The sequence below is a fragment of the Mesoplodon densirostris genome, chromosome 3, assembly GCF_025265405.1.
Source record: "Mesoplodon densirostris isolate mMesDen1 chromosome 3, mMesDen1 primary haplotype, whole genome shotgun sequence".
Classification (NCBI taxonomy): Eukaryota; Metazoa; Chordata; class Mammalia; order Artiodactyla; family Ziphiidae; genus Mesoplodon; species Mesoplodon densirostris.
The window spans coordinates 133,875,574-133,890,051 of NC_082663.1; the positions used below are offsets into that span (position 1 = coordinate 133,875,574).

At 43.4% G+C, this 14,478-nt stretch overlaps 1 protein-coding gene across 2 annotated transcripts in view; it reads left to right on the forward strand.

Annotated features, from left to right (window-relative positions):
- GALNT10 (polypeptide N-acetylgalactosaminyltransferase 10) overlaps positions 1-14,478 on the forward strand; it is a 214,310-nt gene that overhangs the window by 95,497 nt on the left and 104,335 nt on the right. For both annotated transcript variants that reach the window (XM_060093700.1, XM_060093701.1), the window contains 2 exons: positions 1,764-1,866; positions 4,493-4,631. In XM_060093700.1, coding sequence (XP_059949683.1) covers positions 1,764-1,866; positions 4,493-4,631 — 242 coding nt within the window. The remainder of the gene's footprint in view (positions 1-1,763; positions 1,867-4,492; positions 4,632-14,478) is intronic.

Below are 14,478 nucleotides of genomic sequence, written 5' to 3' on the forward strand. Positions count from 1 at the left end.
TTTTGCAGTTTTCTTTCCCTCTCTGACCACAACATCTGGCAGGCCCACTTTCAGGGTTTTCTTCTTGCAACTCAGAGAGGTCTGTAGGAGAGGGAATGCCAAGGATTGTCATTATCATTAGAGCCGTTGTGGAAAATCTGCTAATGTGAGAATCAGCCGGAGCCTTAATAAACAGGCGTGGGGATGATTTTATTCCAGTGGCTTCTTGTTAGTGCTAATGTTCCAGCACACCACGCATTCAGGGCCTAGTTAATTATATAGGAAATAGGACTAGTGGATTCTGCATGCCACAGTGACAAGAACAGGTGTGTGGGGTTTTTAATGGGCAAGGTGAGGTGGAAAACTGTTCTCATGTAGGTGAACACAGGTATTTAAACAGCCGTGTGGAGCAGTGTTACCTTGGGAAGACTCTTACTGAGCCCTGGGACCAAGTCCTTAGACTTGACTCTTGGCATGGGAAAGCATCTGGCACCATCTGATGACCCCAGACACTGGAATGCGGCCTCCTTTAATTAGGGGAACTGCTTCCTAATGGGCCCACCAACATGGGCTCACCTTTCGGAACACAAAATAAATGCCTTCCTCTCCCAGCCCCTGGGGCTGCTCTCCTGTGGCTGCTCTATATTCCTGTTTTCTTTCAGCCATCCAAGTGCTTGTTCAGACCTTCCACACACATTTGACAACTGTTCCCCCTCTTTGGGACTGGGCCTTCTTTGGGACTGCAGAGATGACCAAGACCCGGCTTCTCTTCCTGTGCTCCGTGCTCCTTGGGCCCAGCCCAGCCCTGCCATGCTCCACCTGCACCTGGAAGTCTATGCCCAGGCCATGTGCTCTGCCTGCCTCTCATTTCGCTTATCTGAAGCCCAACCCAAAGGCCCCCATGTCCATGAAACCTTCCCCAGTTCTCCCAGGCAGAAGCGAAGTCCTCTAGCACTTTCTCCAGACCTCTCACCCAAGATTCACTGCCTCTGCCCTGTCTAGTATGGAGCCACTAGCCACCTATGGCTCCTGAGCACTTGGAATGAGGCTGAACTGAGATGAACACAAGTGTGAAATACACACTGGAGTTTGAAGACTTAGTACAAAAAAAAAAAAAAAAGAATGTAGAATACCTCAACACTTTTTTCCACTGTGTGTTGAAATGACAATACTTTAGATGGAGTATATGGAGCTAAATGAAATATATTATCATAACTCACTTCACCTTTTTTTTTTTTTAATTTGGTTGTGCCAGGTCTTGGTTGCGGCACGTGGGATCTTTAGTTTCTTCATGCGGGATCTAGTTCCCTGACCAGGAATCAAACCCGGGCCCCCTGCATTGGGAGCACGGAGTCTTAACCATTGGACCACCAGGGAAGTCCCTCACTTCACCTGTTTTTAAAAAAATTTTTTAATGTGAATACTAGAAAACAAAGTTACATGTGCAGCTCACCTAGGTGGCTCACGTTATATTTCTGTTGGACAGCATCACACCTACCTCTTTCTCTCTTCCATGAAAGGAATGTCTGTCCATCTGTTTTCTCTGCCGCGGGTTTGTAAGTTCCAGGAGGGTGGACACTGTGTGTCGTCTTTCTGAACTTTGCACACCTGGCTGGCACGGAGCAGGACTAACAAAGCTATACTGAGGAAATTAATAAATGAACCAATGATGACAGACGTTCAATCAATACTGAAAGCTCCCTTAGGCAGTGTAATTTCTGGGTCTCTGTTATTAAACTTATTTCCCCTTTCCTTCTATTTCACAGTTTTTGTCTTTTTTTAAGGGCTCACACAATCAGCAAAAGAAGACCTTTTTCTTGGGAGAGGGGCAGAAGCTGAAGGACTGGCACGACAAAGAAGCCATCAAGAGGGATGCTCAGCGTGTAGGTACGAGAGCAGAGCGTCCTTGGACGGTCCCCTGGAGGGTGTTTGCACACGCGCATGTGTGTGTGTGCACGTGAATGTGTGTGTTTAACGGGGGTATCTGGACCTCCTGTTGACTCCCTGTCCGTTTGCCGTCATCCTTCCCCTGGTTCCTGGGATCCCCCGCTTCACCTGTTAGCTGACCCCTTTCTCCACTCACATCACCAGATCCACTGCCTTTGGGACTTTGCCCTGCTACCTCTGTGGTGATAGAAAATGTCTCCCTCCTCGAAGATATTTTACCACTAAAATGAGGAGCAGTAATCATAAGCGCCAACACTTACTGAACGCGTATGGTGAACAAGGCCCAAGGTCCACACTTTTGTTGGTGAAACTCCTAACCAACCTTTGTAGCGCATTTGATGAGAAGGGACCTGGAGCTCAGAGAGGTGGGGTAATTTGCCTATAGTCACACAGTGAGAAGGAGGCAGGCTTGGGACTTGAACTCAGGTCTAGAGGGCTGAGTTGATCCCTACCCAGCACCATAGCCACAAGGTTGAATGAATCTAGTGGGCTTCACCTGAAGTTTTCTTTGCCTAATTAGCCTTTGGAACTGTTCCTGTTACACTGCAGAGTTGGGAAGGGGTGGCGTGACTCGCCACATAATTTCTGTGGCGAGTCATCTCGAGAGAGAGCCTGGGCTAGGAGCCAGGAGAGCAGCTCAGACACCACCTACCAGCCATGTGACCATCAGATAAATTCCATACTCCTGGAACCTCAGTTTCCCCCTCTGTCAGCGGGGCTCCTGCTTCCTACTTTGATAACCTCAGGATGTTGTTGTGAAGGTGACAAGTAAAGTACAATTTACAATACTGGAAAGCACCACAGAAATATAAGGGATTGTATTTTATTCATTTTTATCTCAGTTAGAGGTACCCACCACTATTGATTTTTTTTTTTTTTTAAGTTATACTCTGACAAAACTAGATGACAATAAGGCTCTGAATAGAGCTGATGTAACAACTGACGGTCGGGGAAATCGAAGGCAGGACATGCATTTTTCTATACGCCAGTGATTTAAAATGAAGGGGAGGGCAGGTGCTGCCTAAATTAAGAAAGGAAACATTTGAAAAGAGCTAATTTTCCAGGCAGTTATACCGGAATTATTGGAACATGGGGCTAACTAGCCAGGAAAGAGTAAGCAGTGGCGACATTATTGAGAGTAATAATAACCAGCACATGTTGAGCACTCACTGTGTGCCAGGCATCTTGCCCTGCATTCCCTCCTTAATCATCACATTGAAGCTTCTCATCCCAGGGAATACAAAGGGCAAAACTCAAGATGTAGAAAGGCTGAAGGCGCTCCTGAGATGGCACAGCTGGGAGCAGCAGGGCTGGGCTTCAAACCCCTCCCTGCCCAGCTCCAGGGCCTGAACTCTGAATCACACTCCCCTGCACTGCCTTCCCGAAGCTTCCCTCCCCGCCCGAACAGATGCTTCTGCTCTTCTTTTTCTGCCTGTTGCATTTGTGTCCCTTGGGACCTGTGCTGGGCACTGGCCAGCAGTGTCTTATCACAGAGCAATGCAAGTTACAGGTGGCGGAGTCCTCTCTCTCATTGGGCTGGATTGGAGTAGACACCACCCCTGGGCTCCCCTCTTGGCTTGCACCTTCTCACCAAGCTGATGTTGTCAACATTTACTTTGCAAAGTAAACGGGGTGTTGCTCAGTCCATGGGCTCCAGAAGATGAGGTGATGTTGGATCAGCTGACTTTTATTACCCTTTCTTCCAGACCCTTGCCAATGGCAGATGCTTCGGCTATTATTGCAGGGGTTGGGGGACATCCCCACGTACCATCTGCACCCTGGGAACCCAGAGAGTAATTTCCTGGAGCATCAGGGACTCTTTCCCCAGATGGATTGTAAAGAGAAAGGAAAACTGGTACTGGATCCACCCAAATCCATTGCTCAGAACAACACTTTTCAGGCAATCCAGGCCTCGGCTAGGCAAATCTTAATTTGTTTGCTGGCTTAAAAAAAATCAAAACATCTTTGATCATTTGTGGCAGTTTTGATTTATGTATAAAGCTTGCCTTGCCTGGAGAGTAATCATAGTATTTCCTCACATGGTTAATAGGGTTTATAGTTTACAGAAAGCTTTCATGTATGCAGCCTCTCATTTGACTTTCTCAGCGTGGTGTGGGTACCAGACAGGAACAAGCTACAGTTCAGAGAGGTAGTACTGGCCCAAGGTTGATCAGCTCATAGGCAAGTGACCTGGCCTCCCGTCCAGGTGATCAGACTTCAGGGTCAGGGATGTTTGGGGCTCCTGGCAGAGTGGGGGAAGCATGGGCTTTGGAGCCCAGAGACCTGGTTTTATAGCCTTTCTGAGTCCTGGTTTATCTGTCTATAGAATGAGGGCTCTTATGCCTACCCTGACAGCTTTGCTGGGGACATTACATGAGAACAGGTCTGAAGTGCATGACACGTCCATGGCTGAGTCTCATTCCCCCTCACCTCTTTAGCCCTGCAAAATCTGGAGGAACACTGTATATCAAGTGTAAAGTTCTATCTTGGTGATTTAACCATGTTTTTCATCTTCCCTTCCCCACTCCACTTAATTGGCAACACTGACTTTGCTCTTTGCTCCTAGGAAACGGAGAACAAGGGAGGCCCTTCCCCGTGACCGATGCTGAGAGAGTGGATCAGGCATACCGAGAAAATGGATTTAACATTTACGTCAGTGATAAAATCTCCCTGAATCGCTCTCTCCCTGATATCCGGCACCCAAAGTGAGTGTAACATCTCTCATCTTCTGGGATCTAAGGATTTTGCCCTGGGCTCTTGTTGAGAATTAATTAAAGAAAAAGGTACATAAAGCACTGCTGGAGGAGATTTCCTCCTGTTACCCAGGGCCTTCATGTACAGCTTCGTGTGATCAGATTCTCCTAGAATTTAGAACTGGTGTGGCCGAGGGACAATATTGTCTCTCCAAAGGAGCTGGTCTCATTCCTCTTTTCAACCAGCGGAAACCATGACCTCTTTATTTCCTTTTTTGACTCTGGCCCACAGGGAAGTCCAGACCTCAATTTGCAAGACAGTTGCAGCAGCCGTTTCAACCCTCCCTTTTTCCACCTTCTGTGTGTGACATTTTTATTTTTTATTTTTTAATCTTTATTTTAGCTATCCTGTGCACCTGTACATCTATATGTTGGTTATAAGCTATCTCAACTAACTCACTTTGAGAGAGGACATATCATAATGATTATAAAGATAACAGCGGCAGCTAACATTCTTTGAACAGGTAGCGTGTGTCAGGCGCTTCGTTTGCATTGTCTCAGGTCCCTGTGATGTAGGTCCTGTGATGATGCCCATTTTTACGGATGAGGAAACTGAGGCTTAGAGGGGTATTATAACTCATGTAGGGCCACACTAAGAAGCTGAGCCAGTTCTTGAGCTCCAGTTCAACCGAAAACTATACTCTGGATCTTAAGCCATCCTGCCTCCCCTTTTTAATAGGAGTACTGTAGTGGTCATGGTGATTTTCTAGCAGAGGGGTACCTCTTAAAGTTGCTGTGCATTAGAATCACCTGGAGGGCTGTTAGTTCGAACACAGGACCTTGAACCTCACATCTATAACCCTGATTCAGTAGGTCTCGGTCGGGGCCCAAGAACTTCATTACAAGTAAGCTCCCGCGTGATGTTTGTGGGGTCACACTTTGGGAACCACTGCAAGCAGAAGATTTCAGAATTGTTTCTTCACGAAGGCAGTACTGAGTAGAAGTGGAGCATAAACTGTTTCGCTCAGGCACTAAGAAATTAGAAGCCGGGAAAGGATGATAACAGCTAACACTTATTAGGTACTTACTGTATGCCAAGTATTATTCTAAGCCAGCTGTTCTCAGAGTGTGGTTCCCAGGCCAGCAACAGCAGCATCAACTAAGAGCTTGTTAGACATGCAAACTGCTGGATCTCAGCCCAGGTCTACTGAATCAAAAGCTCTGCACAGGGGCCCAGCCGTCCGTGTTTTAACAAGCCCTCCAGGGGATTCCGATGCAAAGCTGAAGTTTTATATATACATTCTTTTTTTATATTCTTTTCCATTATGGTTTATCACAGGATATTGAATAGAGTTCCCTGTGCTCTACAGTAGGACCTTGTTGTTTATCCATTCTAAATGTAATAGTTTGCACCTACCAGCCCCAGAACCAAGGGTACTTTAAGTGCATTAATTCAGCCAAACCTTCCAGAAACCCTATAAGATAGGTACCTTTATTATCACTATTTTACAGATAAGGAATTGAAGCCAAAAAAAAAAAAAAGGTTAAATAGTTACTGTGAGATGATACAGCTGGTAAGAGGTGGCGTTAGAATTTACATGCAGGGAGTCTGACCTAGAATCATAAGTCATAAGATCTTTCCACCTATAATGACTCAGTTGGTAGAATGTAATAATAAAGAATCTTGATAGCATGTGTGGCTACTTACAAAATGCTTTCTGCCCACTTAACATCTTTCAGTTCCTGCAATAGTACTTTGAGGTTGGCATTTTTATTATCATCTCCACTTTGTAGATGAGGAAAGCACACAGCTAGGAATCCCCACCCGGAAGGTGTGCTGCTTGCCCAGGACGGGGCCCAGTTCGCAAGGATTTCTAGCAGTGACCGGGGCGAGCGAGGGCCTTGCAGGGCTTCCTCGGGGGTTTGCTCTTCGTTTCATGGTCTTCACTGTCAAACCCGGGATTTTTTTCACCTAAGTCTGAGAATGTAGTTCAGATATTACTGATGTTGTTGGATTCAGAACCGTGACCTGACTCTGAGGGTCAGAAACTCAATTTATATGTTTAGCCCCTCACAGAGTTCAGAATTCTGCACTAATTTCATCTTTCTAAGTCTGGGAAAGAAGTTTCATCTGGGAGCATTATTCTTACCTCAGCTACTGCTCTGTGGTTCTGTAGGTTCTCAACTCTGGCTATACCTGGGGTGGTTTTAAAAAAATACAAAAGCCGGGGCCCTACCCCAGCCACTGGAGTCTGAATCTCTGGAGGGATAGCCTGGGTCTGAGGATCTTCTGAAATCTCAGAACGTGATTCTCGCATATAGCCAGGGTTGAGAACTGCTGGTGTGAAATAAGGAATATTTTTACAGTGAGAGAGAGATGCTTTCATCCATTCATTCATCTGTTCATCCAGTAAATGTATATTCATGGTCTTCTGTGTACCAAGCCCTGTGCTGAATACCAGGAACACAATGATAAATGAGCCATTATTGCTGCTTTGGGCAAGAGCGGGGGTGGATGGCAGGAGCAGGTCATTACACCACAGGTGAGAACCAGTGAGGGAGTAGGCACAGGGTGCTTTGGAATCCCAGGGGACACCCCCACCCGACACCAGCCTCTGCGGGAGGACATTGCACGTAGAGGACTAAGCAAGACGGTGCTTTGCCTTAACTAAAGGGGCAAGTCTCCCAGCTGTTAGAGGGAGAGCCAGGGGCGGGGAACAAACCCTTTTGTCTCCCAGTGCAGTGCTCTCTCCCGACAGCCCAGAAGAAGAAAGGTCTTCATAATCAAGGCGTCCTAGGACCCACAGATAGGTCTGTGAATAGAATTCAGGAGGGTCTGTAAACTTGGATGAGAGCAACATTGCATTTTTCTTTTCATGAACCTCTCACTGAAATCTGGTGTTCCCTTCAGTTATGACTGTAGACAATGAAGCACCTATGATATTTTCACCAAAAGAAATCATTTACTTTCCCATCACTTTACAGATATCTTGAAATGTCACAGATACTCATCACTGCTTTGGAATGAAGGTAGTTTTTAGAACTTCCACTAGATCTTGTCATTTAATGTGTTAATGAAGAAGCACATTTATGACTCTATTTCAAATTCTTTTATTATTTTGATAACAGTATTTCAGTCTAACTGGTTTCCTTTACAAGCTCATCTATTTTATTTTATTCATTGTACACACTGTTCTGAGAAGTGACGATAGGCTTCACCAACCTGGCAGAGAGGTTCAGTGTTTGGGTTTAAGGGGAGGAGGCCCAGTTCTGGGTGGATGTGAATTGAGCCTAAGGCCCTCCTGTATTACCAGCCCACCCACCCAACCAGTATCCAAGTTATGGCAAAAGATGTCGCTAAATCCAGCGCTCCTGACACCCACCCTTTTTTAGAATCCCGTTGTGGAAGCTGACTTTTTTTTTTTTAATGGTAAAGATGGATTTTATAAAATCATTAAGCTGCTTTACTTTACAATTTGAGGGAAGGGGCTACAGTGGAATTTTGCAGAGCTAAGAAAATTGTTTACATTGCTCTGATAAGAAGCAATTTAATATGAACATCTATAAACATCCATTTCATATTTGCCGTAGTTTGCTGTTAATTTTTTCATATGAAAGTTTTGTTTTTTTGCTTTAAGTCTTGAATATGTATTCATTAAGCACTAGAGCACTAAAATTCCCTGATTTAAAATATCCAAGTTTCTGATTACATAACAAGACCTCAAATATTTGGCACCTATACAACTGGCACCTTTCAACAAATGGAATTCTAGGCAGAAGTTAAGAAGAGCTATTGAGAAAAGCCAAAGACACTGAGTTCAGAGAAATTTCCTGGTTGGGCAGGTCTCTGTAAAAGCAAAGTGTTCTGGGATTGATTGGAAAGACAAACATGCAGCTAAGCACACTCCATCCTGTAGGGTCACAGGGCAAATGAGCATTGAAGCTGAGCTGAAGAGGAGTAGGAGAGCAGTGATGAGCAGGCAAGAGAAAGGGCAGCAGGAGGAAGAAAAAATATCAACAGGAAAGGAGGGAAAGGAGGGTTAAAGCACGATTGGTATAAGATAGACCAGTATGAAGAACAGGAAAGGAGACATCAAGAAGGGAAAGAAGAAAGCAGAAGGACAAGGGTGTGAAAAAGAGGAAATAAAAATATGAAAGATCCAAACCAAGGAAAAATGGAATCTTATCCAGAATATCCTATTATAATACCTGAAAGTTAAGAATTAACTCTATTTAATCTGTATTAGTCCACACTGGCAAATAGCAGCACTTACTATCTTTTTTTAAAATTTATTTATTTATTTATTTATGGCTGTGTTCGGTCTTCGTTTCTGTGCAAGGGCTTTCTCTAGTTGCGGCAAGGGGGGGCCACTCTTCATCGCGGTGCGCGGGCCTCTCACTATCGCGGCCTCTCCCGTTGCGGAGCACGGGCGCTGGATGCGCAGGCTCAGTAGTTGTGGCTCACGGGGCCCAGCTGCTCCACGGCATGTGGGATCTTCCCGGACCCGGGGCACAAACCTGTGTCCCCTGCATCGGCAGGCGGACTCTCAACCACTGCGCCACCAGGGAAGCCCAGCACTTATTTTGATAAGATAAGAACTCAAATTGCTTACTCAATTGCAAGAAACTGTCTCACATGGATTATCCCATTGGGAAGCTAACTTTTCATAAATGAGTTGACAGATGTCTTGAAGAGCTTTTCTTTTTTTCCAGGGGAAGTGGGGTGGGAGAATCTTTCCTGCAGTTTGACAGCAGAAATGTGTGAAGAAGTTAGAGAAGTCAAGCCACTCAGCCCTTCCTGTTGCTTTTAGCTTAAACAGCTTCTCTGGCAGGAGCTGAGGTTTATGTTTGCCTTCTACTCCTTCAAACTGAATTTTGGCAGCAGCCTGTCAAGGACAGGACCAAGGGGCTGTTTGTCTGCACCAGCTGCATTTGCTTCCTCCAGAAGCTGCACCAGGGAGACTAGGTGGCCCGGCCCCACTTGCTGGGTTTGCATGTGGGAGGTGGCCAGCTGGCTCTGAGCAGGCCTACCCTCGGCCCCTCCTGCCAAGGGAACAGGAACAAGGATGGCTGGTGGGCTGGCCCACTTTTCTTCTCCCCAGGGGCCCTGCTGGGCTGCTTGGTAGCCACACATGGAGGCCCCCTCCAGGGCACAGAGCTGGTAGCAGCGGAGTCCCAACTGCTGGAAGTTGCCCGGGTCTAAAAGTTCCTGGGCACACCCCTCTGTTGGATGATCAGCTTCTTCCGTGCAAAGATTATCCACGGTGGGGGTAAAAGCAGCCTACAATCCTGACCTGCTTTCTCCAGTCCATGAATATAGCTTCCAGTAATGAATGAACCTGAATGGCATCTTTGTCACAAGAAAAGGCCCGAGTCTACCAGATTCCTGGTTCCATGTTCCTTCTTGATTTTTCCTTTTTGTTAAATTAACATGGTTACTTTATGGTATGTGCTCAATTTCCTCAAAAGAATTTATAAGCTCATATTATTATAATAGGCCTGGATTCTGTTGAGTGCCTTTACATCCCCAACAGGCTACAAAAGCAGCAAGGGATCTTCATTCTCAAAGAATGAAGATCACTGGAAATAGTAACTATTTGGGTAAATTTATACAATTTTTTCTTACTGTTTAAATCTTTCAAAAAGACATCTGACTGTGTAACCCAAAATAATAACATATCCTTGTGTTTAAAGCATAGATAAAAGTAAAATATATCCCACCATAAAGGTTAGAGGGGAGAAATGTAATATAGTAAGGTTCTCCTACTTACAAAGTGGTATAATGTCATTTGAAATTAGACTTTAAAAGTTAAAAGCATATAAAAGTATATACTATAAACCCTAAAAGGAGCACTCAAATGACAAAACAAAGAGTTGTAGCTAATAAGCCAACAAAGGAGATAAAAATGGAATCATGAAAAATATTCAGTTAATCCAAAAGAAGGCAGAAAAGGGGGGAAAAAAGAACAAAGATCAGAAAGGAAAAATTGAAAGCAAGTACCAAGATGATAGATTTTAACCTAACCATATCAATAATCACATTAAATAATCACAATAATTACTTTAGTGGAAAAGCAGCTTGTCCGATTAGATAAGAAAGCAAGATCCGACTGCATACTGCCTGCAAGAAACACACTTTAAAGATAAAGATACAAATAAATTAGAAGTGAAAGGATAGAAGAGATCTTCTGTGCTAACATTAGTCAAAAGAAAACTGGAGTGACTATGTATTAATATCAGTCAAATAGATTTCAGGACAAAGACAATTACCAGGGATAAAGAAGGTCATTTCATGATAAAGGTATCATTCATCAAGAGGACATAGCAATCTTAAATGGTTAAGCAACTAATAAGAGAGTTTTAAAACACATGAAGCAAAAACTCATAGAACTGCAAGGAGAAATAGACATAGCCACAATTATGAAATTTCAACACTTCTCTCTCAATAATTGATACAAATAGACAGAAAATCAGCAAGGATATAGTAGAGTTGAACAGCACTGTCAACCAGTGTGACCCAGTTGACATTTGTGGAACACTCCACTCAATAACAGCAGAATATACAATCTTTTCAAGTGCATACATAACATTTACCAAGATAAACTATATTCTGGGCCAGAAAACAAGTCTCCATAAATTTAAAAGGATTCAGGTGATACAAATTATGTTCTCTGACCACAGTGGAATTAAATTTAGAAAGCAATAATAGAATAGTGTCTTAAAATTTCCAGATGTTTGGGAACTATGTAACTCACTTAGGAATAACAGATGGGTCAAAGAAGAAATAAAAAGGAAAATTAGAAAGTATTTTGAACAGAATGGTAATGGAAATAGAATATGTCAGAATTTGTGGGATGTCACTAAAGCTACATGTAAGGGGAAATTTTGTAGCATTAAATGCCTGTATTGGAAAAGAAGAATGAACTCAAATTAATGACATCAGCGTCTACTTTAAAAACTGGAAAGAGTAAGTTAATCCAAAATAAACAGAAGAAAGGAAATTTTTTAAAAGATCAAAGCAGAGATCAGTGAAATAGAGAATAGAAAACCAATAGAGAAAAATCGGTGAACCCAAAAGCTGGTTCTTTGAGGTGGTCAATTAAATTGATGTCTTAGCAGCCTGATAAAGAAAAAAAAGAGAGAAGACACAAATTATCAATATCAAGAATGAGAGAGGTGACATAACCACAGATGCTATTACTGTTGAGAATAATAAAGTAATATTCTGAACAATTTTATTCCTGTAAATCCAACAACTTAGATGAAATGACAAATTCCTTAAAAGATACAAACTCCCAAAACTTACTCAAGAAGAAATGATTCATTTAAATAGCCCTGTATCTAGTAAAGAAATTGAAATTATATTAAGAACCTTCCCACAAAGAAAATTCTGGGCCCAAATAGATTCCTCGGTGAATTCTACAAAAAAATTAGGAAATAATACAAATTCTACGCAACTCTTCCAAAAAGTTAAAGAGGATGGAGTACATTCCAACTAATTGTGAAGAAGCCAGCATTACTCTGATACCAAAACCAGACAAAGACAACACAAAAAAGAAGATTACAGGCCAATATCTCTGATGAACAGAGATGCAAAAATCCTCAACAAAATATTAGCAAACGAAATTCAGCAATACATCAAAAAGATCATACAATTGTGATCAAGTGGAATTTATTCCAGGGATTTGAGGATGGTTCAACACCCACAAATCAATCAACATGATACACACCACATTAATAAAATGAAGGATAAAAACCATATGTTCATATCAGTAGATACAGAAAAAGCATTTAACATTCAACACCCATTTATGATAAAAGCTCTCAATAAAGTGGGTGTAGAAGGGACGTATCTCAACATAATAAAGGCCATATGTGACAAACACACAACTAATATCATACTCAGTAATGAAAAGTTAAAAGCTGTCTCTAAAATCGGGAACAAGACAAGGATACCCCTTCTCACCACTCTTATTCAACATAGTATTGAAATCCTAGATAGAGCAATTAGGCAAGAAAAAGAAATAAAAGGCATCCAAAACGGAAAGGAAGAAGTAAAATGGTCACTATTTGCAAATGACATGATTTTATATACCGAAAACCCTAAAGACTCCACCAAAAGACTATTAAAAATAATAGAATCCAGTTGGAAATGGATTTGTTGTCGTGGTTTGCTAAGCATTGCAGTATCCACAACATCCGGATAAAAGGGTAGGGACTCAGGAAGAGGGAGAGCACTGAAGGGAAATCGCTCCCTGGACCCAGAAGAGCTAGAGGCTGAGGACCTATTGAGGGACCACCACCTTCCTCCCATGATAGTGTGGTCTTGGTGTTGCTGGGGATTGAGAACCAGGAAAGCCTGATGTTTATAAATATCTGGAGAAACGGACAGGGAATCTTCTGGAATGGTGATGAAAGTCCAAGCAGGAAAGGCCTGGGATGTAAAAGAATCGAGTTTTTCTGGCCCAGAAGGCATCACCAGTTGTGCATTCATGGGACCCCAGGGGACCAAAGGAAGCTGTTGGCAGAGCTGCTGTCTGTGTTCTTGGGCTCCTGCTGCATGGACACCTCATGAATGTATTCAGAGCTAATTAAATCAGGAATTTAAGGCAACCGTGTATGTGTGTTAAGGGCTCCTTTCTCATTTCTCCACCCCCAATCTGTTGCCCACCTAAATGCAGCCTCCTCCTACTCATTTATACTAAAATGATGAAATGTCAGTCCCTGCCTTGAAGAGATCTCAAGCCTATTAGTCAGTTGAAACTTTCTCTGCAAGTCATTCACTCATTAATTGAGCAAATACTTATTGGGTGCCTACCATGTGTGCTTATTACTTACTAACCTACTAGTGTAGGCTACTAGCCTACTAGTGTAGGCTAGTCCCTGGGAAAACAGCAATGAACAAAATGGGCAAAATTTCCTTCCCTCCTAGAGCTTACGTTCTACTGGGCTGGGGAGGTCATAAACGAACAAATGAATATATTTATTTTCCAGTGATGTAGGGAAAGAAAGAAGCAAAGTAAGAGGTAGAAAAAGTGATGGGAGAGGCTTCCCTGGTGGTCCAGTGATTAAGACTCTGTACTTCCACTGTAGGGGGGCGCAGGTTCGATCCCTGGTTGGGGAACTAAGATCCCACATGCCGCGGGGCACGGCCAAAAAAAAAAAAAAAAAGTGATGGGAATAAGGTGTATTTTATTTCAGTGGTCAGGGAATGCTTCGCTGACATGTGAAGATGACATGTGACATGTGAAGATGACATGTGAACAGAGAAATGAAGAAGTGAGGGGCCTAGCAAGGCAGTTAACTGGGGGAAGAGCCCTGCAGGCAGAGGAAACAAGTACAAAGGCCCTGAGACTATCATGCTTGGCTGTGGTACCCAGTGAGCCAGGAGGAGTGATGAGAAGCAAGGCTGGAGGAGTGTCAGGGTCATGGTGGGGCTTTGGCTTTTACCAAAGTGAGTAAGATGGGAATCCCTGGAGGGTTTTGAGCAGAGAGCGCCATGATCCAATTTTCACTTTTGAAGGATCCCTTTGGTTGCTATGTTAGAATAGACTGAGGTGGCCAAGGGTAGGGACAGGGAGAATAGTTAGGGGTATATTACAGACTCAGACCACAGTGGGAATAGAGATAACCAGTGGCCGCATTCTAGATATACGTTGAATATGGAGACTACAGAATTTACTTACAGACAGTATAGATATGAGAAAAAGAAAGGAGTCAAGGATAACGCCAAGGTTTTTGGCCAGAGCGACTGGGGAGATGGGGTTGCCATTACAGAAACGAAGACTTTGGGAAGAGCAGGCTTGGGGGAAATCAAGATTTGTATTTCAGTCAAGGTTAAGATGTTCTAAAAACATCC